At 39.7% G+C, this 23,200-nt stretch overlaps 1 protein-coding gene across 6 annotated transcripts in view; it reads left to right on the plus strand.

The window, feature by feature from the left end:
• Tmem164 (transmembrane protein 164) overlaps nucleotides 1-23,200 on the plus strand; it is a 161,845-nt gene that overhangs the window by 103,206 nt on the left and 35,439 nt on the right. For all 6 annotated transcript variants that reach the window (XM_077107148.1, XM_077107149.1, XM_077107145.1 and 3 more), the window contains one exon: nucleotides 23,100-23,178. In XM_077107148.1, coding sequence (XP_076963263.1) covers nucleotides 23,100-23,178 — 79 coding nt within the window. The remainder of the gene's footprint in view (nucleotides 1-23,099; nucleotides 23,179-23,200) is intronic.

Here is a 23,200-nt window from a genome sequence, read left to right on the forward strand (position 1 = left end):
AATATTTTTAAAAAATTATAAATATATGCAAATGCACAGAAAATGTACCAAAATGCTTCTATCACTTGGTTTCATCAATTGTCAACTCACAGTCCACCTTCTGTTTAGTTAGTACAACTCACTCCACCTGAAACCCAACTCCCCAACCCAAAAACCCATTCCTGGATTATTTCGAAGGATATTTCATGTCATTTTAATTTTAATGTTTTATTATGTATCTCTAAAATGTAAGGACATACATATCACAATACTGTGATCATACCTACAATAATTAATAAAAATCAATACCTGATACACAGTAAATGTTTAGTAAAGATTAGCTGATTATTTATTAAAATAAAGAGTAGAGGAAGGGCATTGAGGTTGGGGGAGGAGGAATGGGAAAGGGGGGAAATCGTGGAATGAAATCAACCAAACTGTGCTATATGGCATGTATGTCAGTGAATTCTACTTTTATATATAACTATAATGAACCAATTTTTAACTTTTTAAAAAATATTTGGTACTGGATTAAACCCAGCAGCGCTTAACCACTGAACCACATCCTCAACCCTTTTTAAAAATTTGAGACAGGGTCTTACCAAGTTGCTTAGGGCCTTGCTAAGTTACTGAGGCTGGCTTTGAACTTGTAATCCTCCTTCCTCAGTCTCCCAGGTCCGTGGGATTACAGTCATGTGCCACATGGCTAATAGATCAATTTAAAAAATAAATTAATAGAAGGAAAACCAATAGACTTGAGGAAGAGGATCAGGGAGAGGGTAATACTAGGGAATGAAATAGAGCAATTATGTATACCTATAATACCTTATTTCAAAAGAGAACCAAAAACATTTGGGTTACTATACAGGTGTGGTAAATTAAATTACTATTGATGATTTTTACTTAGAATCAAGAGGCAGATTTGGAGGCCAGCAAAGGGTTTTGTTTGTTTGTTTGTTTTTAGAAATAACATTGTGGGCAATTTTTTTTTCAAAGTGGCTCAAAAAGCTAAAAGAGAATATTGGTATCAATTGGGAAGTGAAAGTATAATTGACGGGATCCCTATAATTTCCCTTCACTGTGCATGGTTTTATTCCCCTTGAGGTTCCTGGTCATCCTGATAGAAGAAAGTGCATATTGAAAGGCTCTCCTCCTTCCCTGGAGGATAGAAGAGTTGGTTAGGGTGGGGTTGCAAATGCTAGAAGCTATATAGGGCAGGAAGGAGCACTATAATGGAAAAGCTGGGGGCCTCAGAGTCCTGACTCAGGAGATGAAGCCCCAGGCTCCTCGCTGTATGAGGAATGGCATGAACAGCTCTGTATCTGGCATGGAGTTTGGGGGAATGAAGCAGTCTCCCTCTGTTGTGTTGTCCTTAGAAATTCCTCTTGCTCTGGAATGGCCTGTTCCAGGCATCAGCTGAAAGTTTTTTAATAAAAATGAAACCCAGAGGAGAAATGATAAGGTATCTGATTTTAACCCAAAGTGAGAGAACACCAGATGTTTCATTCTGTCTGAGGGTTCGAGGGAGGAAAAGCAATTAGCAGCTGCTACTGATTTAGCAACAGACACCTGCTAAATGAAAATCTGTAAAACCGGCCAGGCTTGGCACCAGAATCGCATACACTGCTTCTCAGGCATTTCTGGGAATTGTAAATTATGTTGGCTTAAAATGGCAGTGGCAGGGGAGGGGGTTTAGGAGTTTGAATATGCTCATCTGGACCAGAGTATGTTTTTCTAAGAAGGCAGCAACTTAAAATGCAGCCATTTGGTTTGTGGATAGAGAAGAAGGGAAGAACGTGAATCTCCTAGAAGCTATCTGGCTACTCTCTGCTTTTGGCCAGACTCACAGGCTGCCTTTGGGGGCCATCCCATAGGTGCAGATAGGGCTGATTGAAGAGTGGGCAATCCTGCCTCTTCACCTTGCAGATCACTAGACAGTACACCTCTCCCCTCCACTGAAGGCAGTGAGTCTCAAAGCAACAGGAAACCTCAACCCCAGGGCAGTTACAGACTATTGGCTCCAGCCACAATTTGTACATCTGCTGAGTCTATGCTTTGCTTTGGCTGAAGAGGCTTATCTATGGCCTTTGCTTTCCAAGATTCTTTTCCAAGTAGACATTAACTACTGGTCTCCACATCCATTTTCCTGAGGCCCACAGTGAAACACAAATATTGGAAATATAAGAATCTACGAGGAGGGCTTTGAGGATCTGCAGTATAGTGTGTGTGTGTGTGTGTGTGTGTGTGTGTGTGTGTGTGTGTTGAGGAGCAGGATGCAAGGTTCTACATGGATTAGAAAGAAGGTCGAATTGTAGGTCATCTATATGGTGTTGAAAGAATTAGGCACTGGTACTACAATCACTGTATATAACTGCTGTTTTGCAGTCTTCAAGCTAGACAAAGGTTAGCTGTGACTTAGGCCAAAGGGATGGGCTCTCTTCCATTTCCAGGCTTAAGCAAGGGGATGACAGCTTTTCTTGTGGAGCAGGGCCCAAGAAGTACCATTGGCAGATCCAATGGCCAGAGCTGTCATGAGAAAATACCATCTGGAACATTATCCCCGCAAGGTGTCTTAGTGCAGTTGAAAATGAAACTTTCTACTTCAAGCATGGAACCCAAAACAGAGTCTTTGTCCTTTAAATGAGTAGAACTTTAGGCAAGAATATTCATTCCAGTTATACTTGTTTATTTGGTAAGTTTTTCTTTTCTTTTTCCCAGATATGTTTTAATTTTACTTCCTCTTCCTCACAGTGCCAGTGTAGCAGGGGAAAAAAATGAACAGGGAGTTCAGGGCAGAGGTAACTCTAGGCTCTCCAGTTTCCAGCCAGAATTGGAAGAGCTCCACCTTCCCTAGTCAACAGAGGGACAGTATTTCCATCAATGAGCTCCAAGAGATGGAATAACCACAGCACCAATATGTATCTTCTAACACTAGGCTGCCCTAGAAAGAAGGCCAGGGACCCTCTTTATGGTGAGGTACATCAGTTGTAATCATGGCTCTTATGAAAGCTGCCCAGGCATTCATACACTGGGCCCTCTATCTGCACAAGTCACTTCTGATCTACTAAAGATATGTTCCCATTTCACTCTTAGTTCAAACTAGCATGAGCACCATATTTCAGATGACCTCTCCACAACAGAATTGCCTGTTTTTCTTTAGAATCCAAGAACTATATGTCTCAACTAGTTTGAGAAATACATTTGGTGATCAAAAGGAGGATGTCTTCTTGCAAGTTGGTATTTTCTTGGATGTCCTAAGCCTTACATAGGATTTTTTTTTTCCTCTGGACTCTGAATGAAGAAGGTTGAGGAGAGATTGAGACCCTACTCCTTTCAAATTCCAGCCTATACAGAAGAGCCTACTTCTCAGCACATGTGTGACTGCTGTGTGTCACTTGAATTGCCACATCAGGTTGCAAACTCCAAGTTGGAGTATTTTGTCCTTCTCTCTTTCTTGTACTTTTAATTTTTCTGATTCAGTGAGTATTTTCTTCTCATTCTATTTTACTCCGAATATGTAGAAGTTACATACTCTATTCATAGATTTTTTTTCTTGTTTTGGCACTAGGGATTGAATCCAGGGGCACTGTACCACTGAGCTATATCCCCAGCCCTATCTATCTATCTATCTATCTATCTATCTATCTATCTATCTATCGTGACAGGGCCTAAGTTGCTCAGTCTGGCCTCGAACATTTTATCCTCTTGCTTATTGCTTCCCAAGTAACTGAGATTACAGGTATGTGCCACCGTGCCCAGCTATACTCTCTATTTCAATTATTTTTTTAGTGGTTATACTACCAATGTTTATATAAGTACCCAAGACTAAAATCAGTCTTTACTTTTTCCCAAATAATAAAAGGACCTTATAATAATTTTTTGATAACAACTTTATTGAGATGTAATTTTATATGAATTATATGTATAAAATTCACTTAAGGTTTACAATTCAGTGCCTTTTAGTAGATTGACAGAGGAATACAGCCATTTCCACAATAAATTTTAGAACATTTTCACCAGCACCTAATGAAATCTGTGCCCTTTAGTATCATCTCCCTCTCATTTTATAGTCCCCTAGAATTATAAGCAACAATTGATCAAATTTCTGCTTCTGTAGATTAGCCTGTTTTGGGCAATTTATACAAATGGAATCATATAATATTTGTCCTTTTGTATCTGGCTTCTTTCACATAGCATATTTTCAAGGTTCATCTCTGTTGTATCATCAATTAAAATGTCATTCCTTTTTATTTATTAATAGTATTCACCTATATGGGTATAACATATTATTTCTTTATTCATTCATCAGTTAATGAACATTTTGATTATTTCTACTTTTAGGCTATTATGAATAATTCAACTTATAAACATTTATATATAAATTTTGGGGTTGATGTATTTTTAATCCCTTTTGACATACATTTTTAGTCTCTAGGAATATATATAGTATGAAGTAGGGGTATGATCTCATTCTTTTTTGGGGGATGAGTACCAGTGATTGAACTCAGGGGCACTCAACCACTGAGCCACATCCCCAGCCCTATTTTTTATTTTACTTGGAGACAGGGCTCACTGAGTTGCTTAGCACCTCACTTTTGCCAAGGCTGGCTTTGAACTCGAGATTCTCCTGCCTCAGTCCCCCAAGCCCCTGGGATTACATGCGTGCATCACTGCACCCAGCATGACCATATTCTTATATATAAATCCTATAATATTTAATTCACCACCCTCAATTTGTGTGCTCATGTTGTCTACAGTGTCATTTGGTATCATTTTAGCTTTTCTTTTTAAAATATCAAAAGATACTAATATTTTTATAATAAAGGTACATTTATATTTACCTATATATTTATTACTTTATTTGCTCACTGCTATTAAGTGACAGGGTGTGGTTGGGAGAGTCTTCTCAAGGCTTCATGTTGAAATCTAATCCTCATTGCAAAGTTTTAGGAAATTTAATCTGACTATGGTGTTTAGAGGTGTGGGGCCTTTGAAAAGTGATTAGGGTTAGGTAAATCCATTAGATTGTAGTCCCATGACTGAGTCTTGATGGGTTCATAAGAAAAGAGATAAAGTTTAGACACACAAACACACTCCCTGTCTCTTGCCACATGATGCGCTGAGCTCCTTTGAGACTCATCCAGCAAGAAGGCCATTGCCAAATGAGGCTGTTAGACCTTGCACCTCCAGAAGCAAGAGCAAAAATAAACCTCTTCTCTTTATAAAGCAGTCTAAGGCATTTCATTGTAATAAAACTAACTGATACAAATAACATTTTTATTGCATTTCAGGCTTTCTTTCTGGTGTTACTTTACCCTTGCTAGAAGTGTATCCTTCAGAATCTCTTTAGTGATGGTTTGCTAATGGCAAACCTTTGGTGGTTTTTTTGTCTAAAAATGTCTGTCTTCCTGCTTCATTCTTGAATGATATTTTAACTGAATTTTTAAAAAAATCTAGGCTCATAATTATTTTCCTGTAAGCACAATGAAGATATATTTTTACTGTATTCTGTCTTTCATTGCTGCTTTGGAACGCCAGTGGTCAGTCTTAAATTTCACTCTTTTGAAAGTGTCTCTTATTTTCAGGTCATTTTAAAGATCTCTTTATGTTTAATGTTCTTCAATTTTACTGATATATTTCAATATTGATTTATTTTTGTTCTGTTTGAGAGTCTTTGACTTTTTTTTCCCTTGCTGGATATTTAACCTGACATGCTAAGCATGTGCTGTTCCACTGAACTACACCTCCAACCCCTCTTTGAGCTTCTTGAGTCTGTCCATTGATAGCATTTCTGAACATTCTCAGCTGTGGTACTTTCAACTACTGTCTCTGTTCTGTTTTTTTCTTCTGGAATGACCGAAATCTGTAAGTCCATCTTACTGTCTTCCCATTTCTTAATCTTTCTTTCATATTTTTCACTTCTTTGTGTTCCTTAATGCATTTTCGATAATTTCATCAGTTCTCTAATCAAGTTATTATCTCTTGTGCTTAATTAGCAGTTAAACTTATTAATTGAATTTTTATTTTAATTTTATTTAATTTTCAAACATTAAACAGTTTTTAAGTAATAATTGCATTATTTGAGGTCTTTAAAACACTGTTTCTATGATTCTTGGCTTTTTTTCTTGTTTAGGTTTTGTTGTGAATATTATTGTTTTTACTATAAGTTGCTTATTTCTTTTTTTAAAATAATTTGAATCTTGAATTCTTCTAGATCATATTTATCTGTCTTTGTTCTTGCTAAGTATTTGAGGGCTGCCAGTCTGGAGTCATGCTAAGTGAAATTCTCAACCTAAGGCTGTTGAATTACCCAAATAGTGCAGATTCAGATTGCAAATCCATATGAAGGTTGGCTTGTGGTTCTGTGTTTTGGGCAGATACTGTGGTCTCTCTCCACTGGCGTAACTCAGTGCAAAGATTGAAGAATGGATTTTTAAAAATATTTTTAGTTGTAGATGGGTGTAATATCTTTATTTATTTATTTATTTATTTTTATGTGGTGCTGAGAATCGAGCCCAGTGCCTCACATATGCCAGGCAAGTGCTCCACCACTGAGCCATAACCCCAGTCCCTCAAGAATGGATTTTTAAAATATTTTTGTAGTTGTAGATGGACAGAATACCTTTATTTTATTTGTTTATTTTTATATGGTGCTAAGGATTGAACCCAGTGCCTCACACATGCACGGCAAGTGCTCTGCCACCCCAGCCCAAGAATGGATTTTCCTTAACCCTCCAGGGGCAGAAGCAATTTGTATTTCTAGTACATCTTTGCACTAAGGTGTAGCTCTTTGGCATCCCATTTTTGGGGAGGTCATCTTTTATTAGACACTTTGGAAATCTTGGGTTTTGTCTTCCATTTTCTATGTCCCACTAGGCTATAAAAAATTGAAGCTTCAGTTCAGCTGCCTTAGCAAATCTTTTGGTGAATACTGGATGATGTAGTACCCAACGTATTTCTCTGGATTCTCATTTCACTTAGTCTCTAGTCAGCAAATTTCTTACATAATTGATATTTCATAGGCTTTGTTATTATTATTTGTTGTTTCTTTGAGTTGTTTGTATTGATACAGCCCAGGGCTTCCTGAATGCTATGCAAGTGCTCTATCACTTGGTTACACCCCCTAGCTCTTGATAGTTCATAGATTTTAGAAAACAATTTAAAAAGTGTTTTATTTAGGACTTTTTCAGTGGGTGATGTCTTTAACAAGTAGCATTTGATTTATCAGTAATGACTGCTTGGCTCTTGTTTTCCAACCCATTTATAGCTGTGTCCTTACTCTCAGGGGTAGCCAGGAGGACATTCTAATTCTATCCATTGGTTGTCATTGCTCTCCTGAAATAGCTCTCAATAAGTTGATAAATACCTACTATGTGACTAGTATTGTATGAAGTTCTATGAGATTGGAAAACCCATTTAACCTGTCATGTGGCTAAGAAAACACTAATAGTAGTGGACTTGAGTCCTTGGAACTCTGAATTAAACCATATTTTCATTTCTGAACACTTCAAAATCCTAGAAGTCAGCATTCGAAGTGAGTTTTATTTAAGACTGTAAGGTATATGAAGGCAGGGACCACCTGGACCTTGTTGATAATAGCTGACACATAGTAGGTGCTCAGTGAATACTTGTTGAATGAATTGGTTGGCATCTGTTGGAGGTCATGAAGATTCAAGTGCTAATTCGTTCCCATGGCAATATAATTAGAATATTCCATATTTGTGCACATGTGGTAGGGGTGAAAAAGGATGTCTCAGTAGCAGGAGGTCAAACTAATCATGTATTTGATTCATTTGTAAATCAAGTTTTAAAGTCAGTGTTCACTCCATACCATAAAGGGCTTCTGTGTACATTGAGGTAGTGTAGGTCAATGGTTAGGATCATTGACTTGTGCCAGATTGCCTGTTTTATATCCTGTCTCTGTAAGAAACATTGTGCCAGAAACTTAACCTGTCTCTCAATTTCCTCAGGAGTAAAAGGAGGATTGTAGAACCTATATTATGGAGTTATTATAAGAATTAGTACATAGAAACCACCTAGGCCAATGATTACAGAGGAGTGATAATGTATTAGCAATTATTATTATTGTTACAACTGTTATTGTTATCTTTCTGTTGTTTTGAACATGAGTTATGTTAATATTGTCAATATATTTTGCTGGGGAGCTGTTTTCCATTTCTTTGTGAGAATATCCTGAGTTTCCATACCTATCACTTAGAGATTTGGAAACTGCCCTACTATAGTACTTCTCCAAGTATGAATTGAATACTTATATACCCAAATATCCTTAGGGAGCTTTATGAAAATACAGATTGCTTGCTGGATGCAGTGGTACATGCATGTAATCCCAGTGACCTGGGAGGCTGAGGCAGGGGGATCACAAGTTCAAAGCCAGCCTCAGCAACTTAGTGAGGCCCTGAGCAACTTAGCAAGACCCTGTCTCTAAATAAAACATAAAAGGGCTGGGGATGTGACTCAGTGGTAAGCACCCCTGGGTTCAATCACCATTACTCTAAAAAAATACAGATTGCTGGGTCTCTTCCCGATTGGTCCAAAGAAGAGTCTCTTAAAAATATGTAATACAAATAAAATTATGCAAATTCTTTCTGTTTTGCATTAGCCAAGAACTACTGCAGGGCTGAACTTGCCATATTTTAGTGCTGATGGAGAATCTGAGATCAGGCTTCAAGCATGGGAAGAGATAGAGAATGGGAGAGCTAAACAACAGAAGAGAAGAAACAAATCAAAGTAGAAAGAGAAGTGAATATAGATGACTTGTGCCAGGGTGTACAGGTCAAGTACCATTCATTTCTGGTGGCCTCCGGGAAGACATGACATTTGCCTTCCTTGATTTAGAGATTCATGAACCTGGCTCTACCTCCTAACAGAGGTCATGAGACTAGTGTTGGTCAGGAGGGGGTGTTGGAGGCAGGCCTCAGGAATGATTGCCTGGCCCATTGGCTGCGTTTAAGCAATGGTCCCCAGGGAGTAGAAGATTAACCAGACTCCCTGCTTGGCTGGCTATGGGGTAGGTCCAGTGCCCTTGAGCTGTTTTGACTGGGATGAGAGCCAACTCTCAGAGGCTTTTATCCTTGCTTTTGCTTAGTGTTAGTGTGAGGTTGGCCTTTATATCAAGCCATCTGATGCTCAAGTCCTTTGAAGGCATTAAAATATGGAAGGAGGCTACCACAGACTGTGTGGGCTGAAGAGGAATTGGGAGTTTAGTGCCTTTCCTCTCATACTTCTGCACTTGACATGGCTTAGATGTCAGGGTGAAATCTGTAACCCAGGTCAGGGGAGAACATTGCTGTGGCCCTGTCAGAGGTGGGAAAGGCCCTCTTTGAGCCCTCTGTCATACTGCCTAAGCAGGAAGGCCAGCCCAGCTCAGATCAGTCTATGGGAGCAGTTTGGCCCCCACACACAAGCTGATTTGCTTTTGACTTGCAGCTGCCCTTGTTCCTCTATAGGCTTTTTGAACCATCTCTCTGTCTCATTAGCCTTTCCTCTGAGCTCTGTGGAGAGAGCCATACAAATATTGACTTTCCCTCCTTGAGTAAAATGTCAATGAGTTCAAGGCTGGACTTCTAAGTCCTGAAGTACCTTCTTGTGTACTCAAAGATTCTCTCCTCCTTCTGCGTCATATTCGACCTTTGGCTCAGTCTGAAGAAGTGGTAAGTCTGGATTTAATGAATTCAGAGCCCCCTCTGTCCATTTTGATATGAAGGTAGTGCCTATATCATGGTAGCTAGGTAAGGTAAGGCCCACAATGTTCATAAAAACCCTAATTCTTTTCCAGCAAGGGAGCAGACTAAACTATGGAACAAACAACAGAATTTAAGATCATGGGTTTCTGAAGTCAGATTTCTTGGGTTCAAATCCTGACTGAGATCCTGAGTTTATCTCCCCCGACCCCGCAAAAAAAAGAATTAGATCCAATTTAAAAAGAGCAAAGGTGCGTACACATAATTAGGGTAATCAAATTTAGAATACTTGATTTATAACTTATTCCACTATTTTTTCTGTGCATAGTTTCATTTAATTTATGTGTGCATTTATTTACTTATGAATAACAAACGACTGAACCCAACCTAAGAACTAGTCCCTTAGATCATACCATATCTGCCTATTTGCTGCTTCCCAATCCTTCCCTACCCACCCCAAGAGAACTGCTACTCTGAATTTTGTCTATTACTCTTTTGCTTTTTCATAAAATAGAGTTTTGTTTTAGATGCACAGATATATAGATATGGATACATAGAGTCCTAAATAAGATATTATTTAGTTTTAATTGTTTGTTGATCCTTATAAAAAGGGTCCTATTTGTATGTCATCTTCTGGGACTTTCTTATTCTATGCAACATTAGATTAGTATGATTCATTCCTAGTATTGAATCCATAGAATTCTAGTTACATTTTCACTGTCGTGTAACATTATCTTGTAAATAGGCCATGATGTTTTTCTCTATTCTTCTTTGGGCATTTGGCTATTTCCAGTATTTTGGTATAACAAAACAGGCAAACAAAAAACTTCTCTGTGTCTTGAGTCCCTTATCTTAAAATTGAGAGTAACAGCTGGGTGCAGTGATGCATACCCGTAATCCCAATGGATCATGCCTGTAATCTCAGTGGCTTCGGAGGCTGAGGCAGGAAGATCATGAGTTCAAAGCCAGTCTCAGCAAAATAAGGCACTAAGCAACTCAGGGATCCCTGTCTCTAAATGAAATGCAAAAAGGGGCTGGGGATGTGGCTCAGTGGTTGAGTGCCCCTGAGTTCAATCCCCGGTACCCACCCCTCCAAAAAAAATCTAATAAAAAATTGTAAAAAAAAATTGAGAGTAACAAAAAGGAACTACCTGCCAGTCTCAGTGGCCTAAACCTATAATCTAGAGATTTGGTTGGCAGGAGGATCACAAGTTTGAGGCCAGCCTTATCAACTTAGCAAGACCTGGTCTCAAAATAGAAAATAAAAGGGTTGGAGGCTGGGGATATAGCTCAGTTGGTAGAGTGCTTGTCTCGCATTCACAAGGCCCTGGGCTGAATCCCCAGCACCACAAAAATAAAATAAATAAAAGGGTTGGGGATGTAGCTCAGTGGTAAAACACCCCTGAATTCATTCCCTAGATAAAAAAAAAAGCTACTGGTTGTAAAGCACAGTAGGTCAGTATATTAGTTTGCTAGCACTACCGTAACAAACACCTTACTACAGACTGGGTGGCTTAATGTAGAGAAATTTATTCTCAGTTTTGGAAGAAGAAGTCTAAGATCAAGATGTTATCAGGGTGGGTTTCTTCTCAGAGTCTCTCTCTCTGTCTCTTCAATAGCCTTCTTCATATGGCTTTTCAGGTATCTCTCTGTATCCTAAACTATTTTTTATTTAAGGTCACTGGTCACATTGAATTAGGGCCTACCAATATAACTTCATTTTTACCTTTACCTCTTTCAAGGCCCTGTCTCCAAATGCAGTCACATTCTGAAGTACCAAGACTGAATATGGGGATAGACAATTCATCCCATTAGAGTCTCTAAGTATTAGTCATTATTACCATCATTATGTTAATCACCCTCCTTTATCATTAAAACTCAGGAAAAAAATGCAGCAGTTAGGTGTGATATATTCCCTAGGAACAATCAAATATTAACTGTCATTCCTATTATTATTACTATTTTATTAAGCATTATTATTAAAACACTAGTGCTTCTTTCCCTGCCTTTCCAGAAATGACTGTTTGATACTAGCAACAATATCTAAGAATAGTACTTGGTAGTTTCCCCAGGACAGGCAACAACTACTAAGTCAGTTAAAGGTGGGAGAAGAGCTAGGAGGTTTCATTTTCATCCTGGTTAAAAAAAAAATAACTAAGGGCTATAGATATAGCTTAGAGGTACAGTGCTTGCCTAGTGTGTATGAGGCCCTGGGTTCAATCCCTAGCATCTTAAAGGAAGAGAAGGGAATAGAAAAGAAACAGCCTTACAGAACATCTTGGCTGATAGACCTGAAATTGCCATTCCATACAGTTCTGTGGGCTTGTCTGAACCAGGCAGGCAGGACTGGGCAGCTGCACCTTTTACATCAGGAAATGTGCTTGCCCAAATAGCTGTGCCATAAGAGCAAATGACATTTTTCATGGGCTCAAAATATTTTGTTTGATGTTAGGGGCCAGACAACAGACAGTCACAACTCTGCTCCTCACTCTCCCAAGGGCACTGTACACAGGGAAGAAGACCAGAGTAGCCCTGATAGGGTTTTCTCCAAATGGAAAGACCAGTGGCCCTACCACGTCTTGGGATGGACTAAGGTAGAATACTATATGCCTTATAGGGAGGGTTGTGGGTGTTTATCCTGACTGGAGGGGTACATATGTATCATCAGGGCAGATACAGTGAGATTATGGGATTTGGGGGTCTATGGACCCTTTTTACATATTACTTTCTTAATATGTTCAGATACTCTAAGAGGAGATTCTAAAAAACAAGAAGAAATTAGCACTATTTTTCACCAATAGCTTAATGTATTCCCCCCCCCCTTTTTTTTTTAAAGATTTCTATAATATAGTGGTAAAAGAATCTAACATGAAATTTACTTCTTCTACTGCCCAGATGATAGGTAATTGCTGTTTAGCACTGTAATATATTCCTCTTTGGATTTTTTTTCAATCTTTTAAAATATTTTTAGCACATGATTAATAAATGCACACATTCATTTTTGCAAAAATCTAGCTGTAAAAGGGTGTGAATTCCAACATTAATGTTTCCTCTTCCCTTTTTCAACCCCTTGCCAATCCTCTTCCTCTCCCCAGTTTTGGTAAATCACACCCCAGTTCTTTTCCTATGCATCTACATACATCTAAAAGTTTGCAAACAAAGTCCTTTTTCTCTTACAAAGAGAATTGTGCTTTATGCAGTATAGAATTGTTCTCTTTTACCCAGAAATGGTAGTATCTCCTTTTGAAAAATAGAGTCAAATGGTTCATCTTCTACGCTGTGTCTTATTTTTTGGTACTGGGAATTGAACCCAAGGGCACTGAGTCATTTTTATTTTTTATTTTGAGATAGGGTCGCTAAGTTGGTGAGGCTGGCTTTGAATTTGACATCCTCTTGCCTCAGCCTCCCTAGCCGCTGGAATTACAGGTGTATGCCACCATGCCCAGCTAGAGTGTTTTTTGATGACTCTCCCACTGATGAACAGTCAGGACACTTTATAATTTTTTTGTTCACAAATAATGCTGCAGTGAACATTTTGTTCTAATGAAAATTCCAAGAAGTGAAAATGTTAAGTTAAAGTGAATGAGCATTCACAAATGTTGATAAGTACTGGCAAATTGTTCTCCAAAAATTATGTACCTTGTTTTTATTGCCATGTAGTATATGTTAAGGTTTTGTCATAATTAGTTCATATAGATTGTGCCATTTAAATTTGAAATGTTCCCAACATTTTATTATACAAATATTCAAACATACTAAAAGTGGAAATATTAGAATGCACAACTATATAACCTCCAGATGGATTAAAAATTGTTAAATATCTTTTCACATTCTCTTACTAAGCAGATCTCTGTTAAGTTTCCTAAATTATTGCAGTGAAAGCTATAGATACGTTAAAAGTTTAGTTCTACCTACTTCAGCCTATAGTTCCTAAAAATAAGGACATTCTTTTGTGTAAACCATACTATTCTCACCCTTTAGGAAAAAAATCAATGAATTATGTTATACCATCTATTTTATTTATATTCAGATTTCCTCAATTGTCCCCAAAACTTCTTTATGTACCTTTCCCCCCCCAAATCATGATCTGATTAAGTTTCAAGTGTTGCTTTGACTGTCCTGTTTAGTTTTGTTTTATTGTTTTACTCTAGAACTAGTTCCCCTTTCCTTCTTCATTCACGATATTGAAGGGTTTTTGCTTTTTTTTTTTTAAACTGGGGATTGAACCCAGAAGTGCTTGACCACTGAGGCACATCCCCAGCCCTGTTTTGTGTTTTATTTAAAGACAGGGTCTCACTGAGCTCCTTAGGGCCTTGCTAAGTTGCTGAGGATGGCTTTGAACTTGCAATCCTCTTACCTTAGCCTCCTGAGTCCCTGGGATCATAGACATGCACCACCACATCCAGGATATTGAAGTTTTGGTGAATTATTTGTATAGTTGTTTTGAAGAATGCCCCACATTCTGTATTTGCCAGAATATTTCCTGTTGGTACTGTGTTGTTTTTAATGGCGACATGGTATTCTGTTCTATGAATATATGGGGGTTTATTTAACTAGTCCTATAGTGATGGTCATTTAGGCTGTGGGTATTCCTTTTGTGGATCCTCTAAGATTTAGTCCCAGGGAGTTTGTGGCCCTAAGAGACCACAGTTTAAAAATGTGGTTAGTTAATGAAGATAAACTGTTCCAAAGCCAAACTTTATTGGAATGAACAACAACAAGAGCAGTTAAAACCATGGGTTGTATTCTTTCTCCTCTGAGGGAAATGGATTGTATTTTTTGACTCCCTGACTGTAGTCTGGGGCTAAGCTGAGACCAGTGTCCTCTCTATGCGACTGTATACCCTCACTTATCATTAGCCATGGACACTTCTGGTAATGGCAAGTCTCCTGGGGTATATGATGAGAGCTCCCTAGACTTATACCATGAACCCCTGTTGAGAGCCACAGCCAAAGGGGCCCCAGCAAACTTCCAGCTGCCAGCTGATGATTGGCTCACAGCGGCCCCAGCAAACTTCCAGCTACCAGCTGATTGGCTCCTCTGTGGTGATGCTCATTGGGCTGTTTCCCCACCCTTTCAGGCCACGGAGCTGCTCATTGGGGGACTCTTTTGGCTCCGCCTATGCGACCCAGCCAATGGGCCTCAAGAGCAGGAGGAGTGGGGGGGAGTGTTGAGAGGCTTGTGGGAAACCGGTATACCATGAACCCCCTCCTTCATACAGATGATCTCACCTCAGCCTATCCTTCCCTCCTTATCTCCAGGGAGCCCAAGGATAACCCTTCCATTTGTGTTTCAGGTTCTGTCCCCCCTTGCCTGCTTCCATTCCTCTTGCCTTCTAATGACATCCTGTTTCTCTTGCTTCTTCGCTCTCTCCCCATCTACTTGCTCTTTCCCTCAGTCTATAAATTATGTTCAAATTTCTCCTGTTCTTTTTTTTCTCTTTTTGGTACTAGGGATTTAACCCAGGGCAATTAACTACCGAGCCACATCCCCAGCTCTTTCTTATTTTTTTTTATTTTGAGACACAGTCTCTCTAAGTTGCTGAGGCTGACTTTGAACTTGTGATCCTCCTGCCTCAGCCTCCCAAGCCACTGGGATTATAGGCATGCACCACCGTACCCAGCATATTTCTCCGATTCTTAACCATTATTTCTCTGTATTGTCACTACTTTTAAATTATGACTTCTTTATCTCTCTACCCACTTCGTCCTCAAAAGACTATAGAGGACCAGGGTCTGAAAAGTGGAGTGCATAAGGTGTTCCATTAGCATATTTGAAGAAAACATCAGCATTTCCAAACCTCATTCTTTTAAAGTGACATGTTTGTGTTTTCTGATGTACATCAGTATGTATCTGTTTTATAACATACAGTTATATATGTGTTTCATTTGCCTTACTGAAGATATCCTTGCTAGCTTTGTTGCCATCCAGGCCCACATTTCCACTGATTTATGAGCATCTCTGCCAGGCTGTCCTAGAGCAACCACAAATTCAGCATGGTCCCAGCGTCTTTTCTTGTACCTCACCTTTTCCAGTCTCTATCTTTGACTGTAGGTCCCAAGTTAGGAAGAAACACCAACATCCTAACAATCACCTAAGCCATCATCATGAGAATCATCTTTTGGTCTTTACCTTTCTTTTTCTGTATAACTCTCTATCCATTCTGTTCACTACTCCTGGGGACTCAGCTTCCTGAACTTCTCCGAAATCTACCCATTCTCTCTTTTCTCACTCCCTCTGCCATAGGCTTTATTTAAACATTCCCATCACTAGTTTCTAACTGGTCTCCCTGCCTCTAGTAATATCCCCTGTAGCCATTTACCATCGGGAGCTCTCTACAACTGCACACTATATGCATGCTTTTCCTTTGCTTTGAAACAAAACTAGAACCCAAGCTAACACTTCATCTAAAGAGTTCTCATAATCTTTTGCTGCACTGATATTAATTTCTTATCTATTGGTCTTCACAATTGCACTGTGGAGTCTTACAGGGCAGCTCTTATGGGATCTACGAAGCTATCATACAAGATGCCTTCATCATTACCACATTGCAAGAATAACCATGTTACCTGCCACCCACTAGTGCCTCAGTAAGTGTTCCTTGGTTATTTGATGAGAATGAGGATAGGACCATCCTAAGTGAGAAGTATTGATGTTTCTTTGAGAAGCAAAGAAGATTCAGTGAAAAATCCTGCCCTAGAGATGGGTCAAAAAATGGACTGGAAGCCTAAGTACCTGCCAAATATACAGATTTGTGACTTAGGGCTTGTGGGGCAGGCCCAAGTGCCACCATCTCTTGCTTAGAAGCTCTTTTTCTCCCTGGTACAGAGAATTGAATCCAGGGGTGCTCTACCACTGAGATACATCCCCAGTCCTTTTTACTTTTATTTTGAGAAAAAGTCTTATTAAATTGTTCAGGTTGGTCTCAAACTTGTGATCCTCTTGCCTCACTCTTCCAAATTGCTAGAATCACAGGTGTGTGCCACCAATCTGAGCCATACTTGAGGCTTTTGCTAGGGCAGCATGATGAAATAAAACTCCAACGTTAGGCCCAGAGAGACCTGGTATTAAGTCTTGCTGACTGGGATTGAAATTCCAGCTTTACTAGTTACTGGCAGAATTAATGTGAAAGGAGAGGATAATGATTATAACAACTAATGTTTATTGAGTACATTATATGTCAGCACTGAACCAAGAACTCTATATGCATTATCTCACCTAATTTCACCAGAAACTGATGAGGTAGATATTATTATCATCCCCATTTTACAGATGAGCCAACTGATACTCAGCAAGATTAAGTGATTTGCCAAAAGTTACATAGCAAGTAAATGAAGCTAGAATTTCAATCTTAGCAGCCTGACTCTATGCTGGACAGATTTATTTGTGAGTTAGAACTAAGAATTTGGATAAGATTACCTAAAAGAGAAGAGAGCCAAAGATTTATTTCTGGGGCTTTGTAATATTTAGAGATGAAGGACATAAAGAAGATCCAGCAAAGGAGTTTGAGAATGAAAGCCTTTGAGATAGGGAAAGAATAAAGGAAAAGATCTGTGCTGTGTAGTAGCCTAGTACTGGAAGTGTTTTAAGGGTGAAGGAATCATCAACTTTATCAAATGCTGCTTGGTTAATTGAGAATAATGAGGCTTGGAAACTGACCATGACTGGCATATCCAGTTATACAGGTTGTCAACTGCATACAAGGGTGATTGGGCCCCAGATCTCTCTGACACACTGGCATGATTTGAGTCTTGGCAGTAAAAAGTCACCTACTTATAGTTCATGCAAAGACACCACATGTGTGTGTTGCCCATTGGAATTAGCCAAATAGAACTTGTAGGTAACCTCACCAGAACAATTTGGGTAAAATTATGGGAGTGAAAATTTGGAAGAATTTGGGTAGAAGAATATTTCAGAGGAGAGCTACCAAGGGTTCTGAGTTAGACACAAGTCTTTTGAGATTTCCTCTAAAGTATGAAGGGAAGCAGAGAACTGGAGGTAGTAGCTGTGGCAGAAAGTAGGGTCAAGAGTTTTTGTTTCTTTAGATGGAAGATAGCATTCTTTAGCCAGCAGCATAGGGCTTCCTACATAGAGGCAGGGGAACAGGCAGCTGTGAGCATGGATGCAGGGAGGAGGGAGACATGGAGGTGGGAGCCTATGTCCTACAACCCTCCCCCATCACCCTGTGAAATAGGCAAGGATGGGAAAGGTTTGAAGCATATGGGAGAAGGTGTGAAATAGTTGCTTAGGAGAAAGGAGAATGAATAGCCTTAAAACATAGTTGGATTATAGGGCAACATTAGGAGTCTGCTCAAAGTTTGCTGTGGTGAATTTAAAGAGTTAACAGTATGCATTTATTCATATTTTTCTCCAGCCATGCTTGCTTGCAGACCTATAGAGATGTAAAGGAAGACAGTTGGGTTTAACCAGGAATGCAGTTTGGCAAGGCAAGCAGGAAAAGGGGAGAGAGAATGTCAGGAGAGTTCGTGAATGTACAGAATGAAGTGCTGCTGGACCTTAAACTCGGTGCTGGATGAATATAGAAATGGGGACATGAGGTTGATGGGGGAGGCAGTCAAGAGGCGGCAGGATCAACAGACTTGAGGTCCTGGTGAAGTTGAAAAAGTATTAGCTGGGGTATGAGGAGGAGTGAGTTGGACAGTGGAGAGTGAGGTGCATTACAGAGGAGTCACAGGTATTAATAATGACAGGTGTGACTAAGGGAATAGGGGTGAAACAATATTTCAATTATTAAATATTGAAAGCACAGGAATTTTGACCAGGGACTGTTGGGAAAGCAGTGACTGGGAGGCAAGAGACAAAGTCTTTGAGGACTGTGGAGGGGGCCATATGTGACTTCAACAGGAAGGAGTGGTAGGTACTGTAGTTTCATTTCAGAGGAGTGGTTAACAAAAAGGCAAAAAAAAAAAAAAATTAGAAGCTACAGTGAGAAGCAGAGAGGTGCCCTCCTGATCAAGTAGCAGAAGGATGTATTAGAGGAAAAACACCCACTACTCAAGAGGGCTATTGGGATTATCGTGTCTTAGAGTGGGGCTAAGTTTTTGGTAAAGCAAAATGATAAATGGGCTATTCACAGAAAAGTTTGAGGTATAGGAAATTTTGCTAGTGAGAGCTAGGAGCTCAAGAAAATAGAAGGATTTCAAGTACTGGAAGAGGGGGTGGATGATGGGACAGACTAGGATATGTACAGAGCCATACAGGGATTTGAGTTCAGGTGTTGGGGAGGGTAACCTGGGAATCTTGGGCTACTTTTGGTGGCTGAAATAAACAGGATGTAGGACAGTGAGATTGGTAGTCTTCATGGCAGAGGATGTTGGTGCATGTCACTGTCCAGTCCAGGTTGGGAGGTGGGAAGAAGCAGGGTGGGGATCTTGCCACAGACAGGGTCCATGTATCTGATGTTTCAGGCAGTCTGACTCTAGAGGCCTGGTTAAGTTTACCACTCTGTAATTTCAGTTCTAAAAAACATGTTGACTTGGATATGAAAAAGAAGTTAATGGTCTGTATAGCTTAAAATATTTTTTATTTCTTTTGAATTTGAATTGCATCCATGTCAGATGTAGCCTTGGGATTCCTCCAGCTGAAGAAGAATCAGGCTGTGGACATTTAGAGTTCTTAAGTACAAGATCTTTAGGCTAGAAATGAATTAACTGAATTAAATGAAATTCTTCTGAAGGAAGTGTGGCATTTCACTTATATTGTTCATAAAATGGGGAAAAGAAGGTTGGGGAGACTCTTTGAGAAAGTTCCTGGAACTCAGCCTACACTCAGTACCTACTACTCAGTGCCTTTTGCCCTCATCCTCCATGTCTAATGCTTTTTTTAGGGGCATTCTTTGACTTCTCTATGCCTTACTTTCCTCATCTGTAAAATGTGGATGATCATTGTCCCCACTCCACAGGAAAGTATATAAAAATGTAGTTAGCACAGTACATGGTACATAAAATAAGTACTTAATAAGCTATTAAATGTCAAGTGATTGGTTCTCCAGCTCCCTTTTGTCTCTTCTCTTTCAGCTCCTTCCTTTTTCCCCTTCCTCTTTCCCCACACTACTTCTTTTACTATTTTCTCTTTCCAGACCCTGGCCCTGGTTGCCAGTGCCACTTGTACTGAGTTAAACACACTTTGTGCTCCCTGCTCCCAAGGTAGGGAACTCTTGGAATAGGAGTGAGGCAGCCATCAGAGGAAGGAAATTCTCATGGGGACACTCTCTAGACAACCCTCATTGAGGTCTCTGGCCAAGGTGACTACAGAGGTGCAGTGAGTCAGTGACAAGAGGCTTAGCAGCTATGAGGCCTCTGTTCCAGGATAAGCTTGGCCATTGCATGATGTGGGGCTGGGACAACAGTAGGTAGAGCAGGCTGTTCAATCATTTGAATAGGGAGGTGCTGGCCCCACTTACCATGTGGAGGAACAGGGAAAGACATGCTCTTATACTGCTGTTACCACTCTGGTTATAGTAACAGTGCCTCTTCCCCATCCAACCCCACCTATGTGTCAGACTTTTGTGAGGGAGCAAGCAGGAGGAGCAGAGTACAATTGGCCTCTCATAGCCATGGATCATCCGCATACCCACAGATTCCCTATCCATATATTTAACCAGCCATGGATTGAGGATATTTGAAAAATGGCATCTGTAAAGAACAGGTACAGACTGTTGTTTTTGTCATTAGTCCCTAAGCAATACAGGATAATGGTTATTTACATAACCTGTACATAACCTATATATTGCATTAGGTGTTATCAGTAAACTACAGATGATTTAAAGCATACAGGAGAATATATGTAGGTTATACGCTAATACTATGCCATTTTATGCAAGGGACTTGAACATTTGCAGATCTTGGTGTCTGTGGGGGTCCTGGAACCAATTCCCCACAGGTGTCAAGGGAGGATGGACCTTATACTGGCTAAAACTATGAATTCTAGAGTAGACTGCTTGAATTTGAATCCTGGCTGTGTCACCAAATGAGTTGTATGCTCTTCAGTATGTTATATAAATTCTCCATGCCTCAGTTTAACATCTCTAAAATGGAGATAATGGGAACAGTGCAATTGTTATAGTGATTAGTTTAAATTAATGGTTTACAAAGAGTTCCTAACACATAAAATGTATAAGTGTTTGTTATATTCTTAAACATTTTAAATATTGTACACTAGTTTTGTGACAGCATAATAACTTCCATTTTACTGATACCAAAGCCAGGGCAGAAAGGTTGTATGACTTGTCCTGGGCCACAGGACTGATAAGTACCAGAACCAAGTCTAGAACACAAATTTGACAGACTCCAAAGTCCTTGCTTAGAATTAGAAGCACAGCACTTAACTGCGTCCCTGGACATGCAGGTGGGCACTTTGCTTTCTAGGGGGCTTTAAGGGAAGGACAGGGAGGCAATCATTTTTAGTTCAGATGAGTAATTGGCCACTGGAATTGGAGATGTCAGTAGGGGAACTGCTTGACAGTGTGCTGGGACTATTGGCCACAGGCCCTTGGTATGGTTCTCTTCTGCTGCAGTGGGACAGCAACTTGACTTCAAGCCCATTTCAGGGAGAGGTCAGTGTTCTGGTTTATAGCCAGAGAGTTGAGCCTTCCTAAGACTTTTTCCTCCTTGACTATTTTCTGGGTGACCTCAGCAAAGAGTCAATTAACCTTTTTGTATCTTATGCTCCTTATGTGTGGAACACAAAGAGACTGAGTAGCTCATGAATGTGAACACATTTGAAAAGTATAAAGCAGTGTACATGTATGAATGTATAACAATAATCTACAATGTGTAATCATAATGCACCAATAAAAATATGGAAAAAAGAAAAGTATATGGCAATACTCACATAAAATAGTAGAGTCATCCTGACCACATTGAAGGCCAAATATGGGCCTTTTAGGCCTCCAGACCTAACATGTGCTAGTAATACCCAATTTCAGATCCCATAACCCATTCCAGCATCTTCCACAGAGACACTTGGAAACTTATCTCCATTTCTGGGTTTTTATATTCACCTCTGTGAACATAAAGTAATAGTTGAGCATCATCTAGGTCTCTGGAGTTTCTCCTTTGATATGGATTGTCAAGAGCTAGAGCCGCTGTTCATGCCCAGGGTCTACAGTTGTCCTAGCTCCCATTCTGGGAGCTTTGCCATCTTTTGGTTTTAGCCCTTGGCAACAGTAGACTTGGGCTCCTGTGCCTGGGGGGCCTATAACTGCCTCCTCTCATTAGCACAATTCTTGATTATGTGCTTGCTCTGTAGGGAACAGGGAGGCAGCTGACACCTTCCCTTGGGTGTCCTTGTCTCTCTGAGCTGCCCTTGAGATCAGTGTGTATCCATTTGCACATGCATGCACATGTTAGTATGCCCTATAGGTAAGGCCTCTTGCCAGCTGCTGAAGTTCTTTTTCTCCCCCAAATTAAGTTAGCCACCCAGCTGTTTCCATTTTCTGCCTGTTGCCAAGCTCAACAGCAGGATCCCCATGCCAGGTTGAAACTATACTTGACTTTGGTAATCCATAGCTTCCATTTTGAGGGGGATTGGGAAAAGGGTGAATAAGTGGGTATGTTATATATCAAGAGAGAAGGGAAGTTCTTTTGGATTACTATGCCAGAATTGGCTCTGCTGGTTGGTCTTCAGTCAAAAATAGGGCTGGGGTTGTGGCTCAGTGGTAGAGCACTTGTCTAGCATATGTGAGGCACTGGGTTCAATCCTCTGCACCATATGAAAAATAAAAAACAAAAAAATGAAGGTATTGTGTTCATTTACAACTAAAAAATAATAAAAATGATAGGTTAAGCCCTGACACCCAAGTATCCTATGTGGAAACTTGTTATTTTTGGATCTAGACTTGACCAGATTTAGTAATCACTTTTTTTTTTCAATTTGGAAAACGAGGATAATAAATCCTCCTTCATATGTTCTACATGTCAAATAGTTTACCATCTACTTGCCAGGAGGTTGTGTTTCTCCAAGTATATTCTGCAGAATCCTAAGTGTTATATTTTTTAAGTCACTTCCTAAATACATTTAAGAAACTTTGGAGAAAAAAAATATTAAGTAGGATTCTTATCTGTAGAGTCCACTCAAATCCTTAATGTACCAATACCATGCATGATGACTCTCCAAGGGAATATGTTATATGCAACCTTTAATAAATTTTTAACCAAACTTTTTTTTAGTGAAGTATTTTTCAAGTATCATCTCAGTAAAATACACCTTGGAAGATTCTGTTCTAGGTCAGGAGTATATTCATCTTTTTTCTTTTTAATTGTGAAAAAAGAGGTGAATTGGTGAAATGCCTGGGTCTGCTAAAATGTGGATCCTGAAGAGCAAGGGCTTTCAAGTTCAGAATATCCTGAAATAAGTGCTTCCTTCTCTGAAATGCCTCTCTCCATCTTGTCTTCATAGCTTCCCTTTGAATTGGAGATTTACTACATTCAGCATGTCATGCTCTACGTGGTGCCCATCTACCTGCTTTGGAAAGGAGGTAAGGCCAGCACATAACATCC

This window comes from Callospermophilus lateralis, chromosome X (genome assembly GCF_048772815.1).
Source record: "Callospermophilus lateralis isolate mCalLat2 chromosome X, mCalLat2.hap1, whole genome shotgun sequence".
NCBI classification, from domain to species: Eukaryota; Metazoa; Chordata; class Mammalia; order Rodentia; family Sciuridae; genus Callospermophilus; species Callospermophilus lateralis.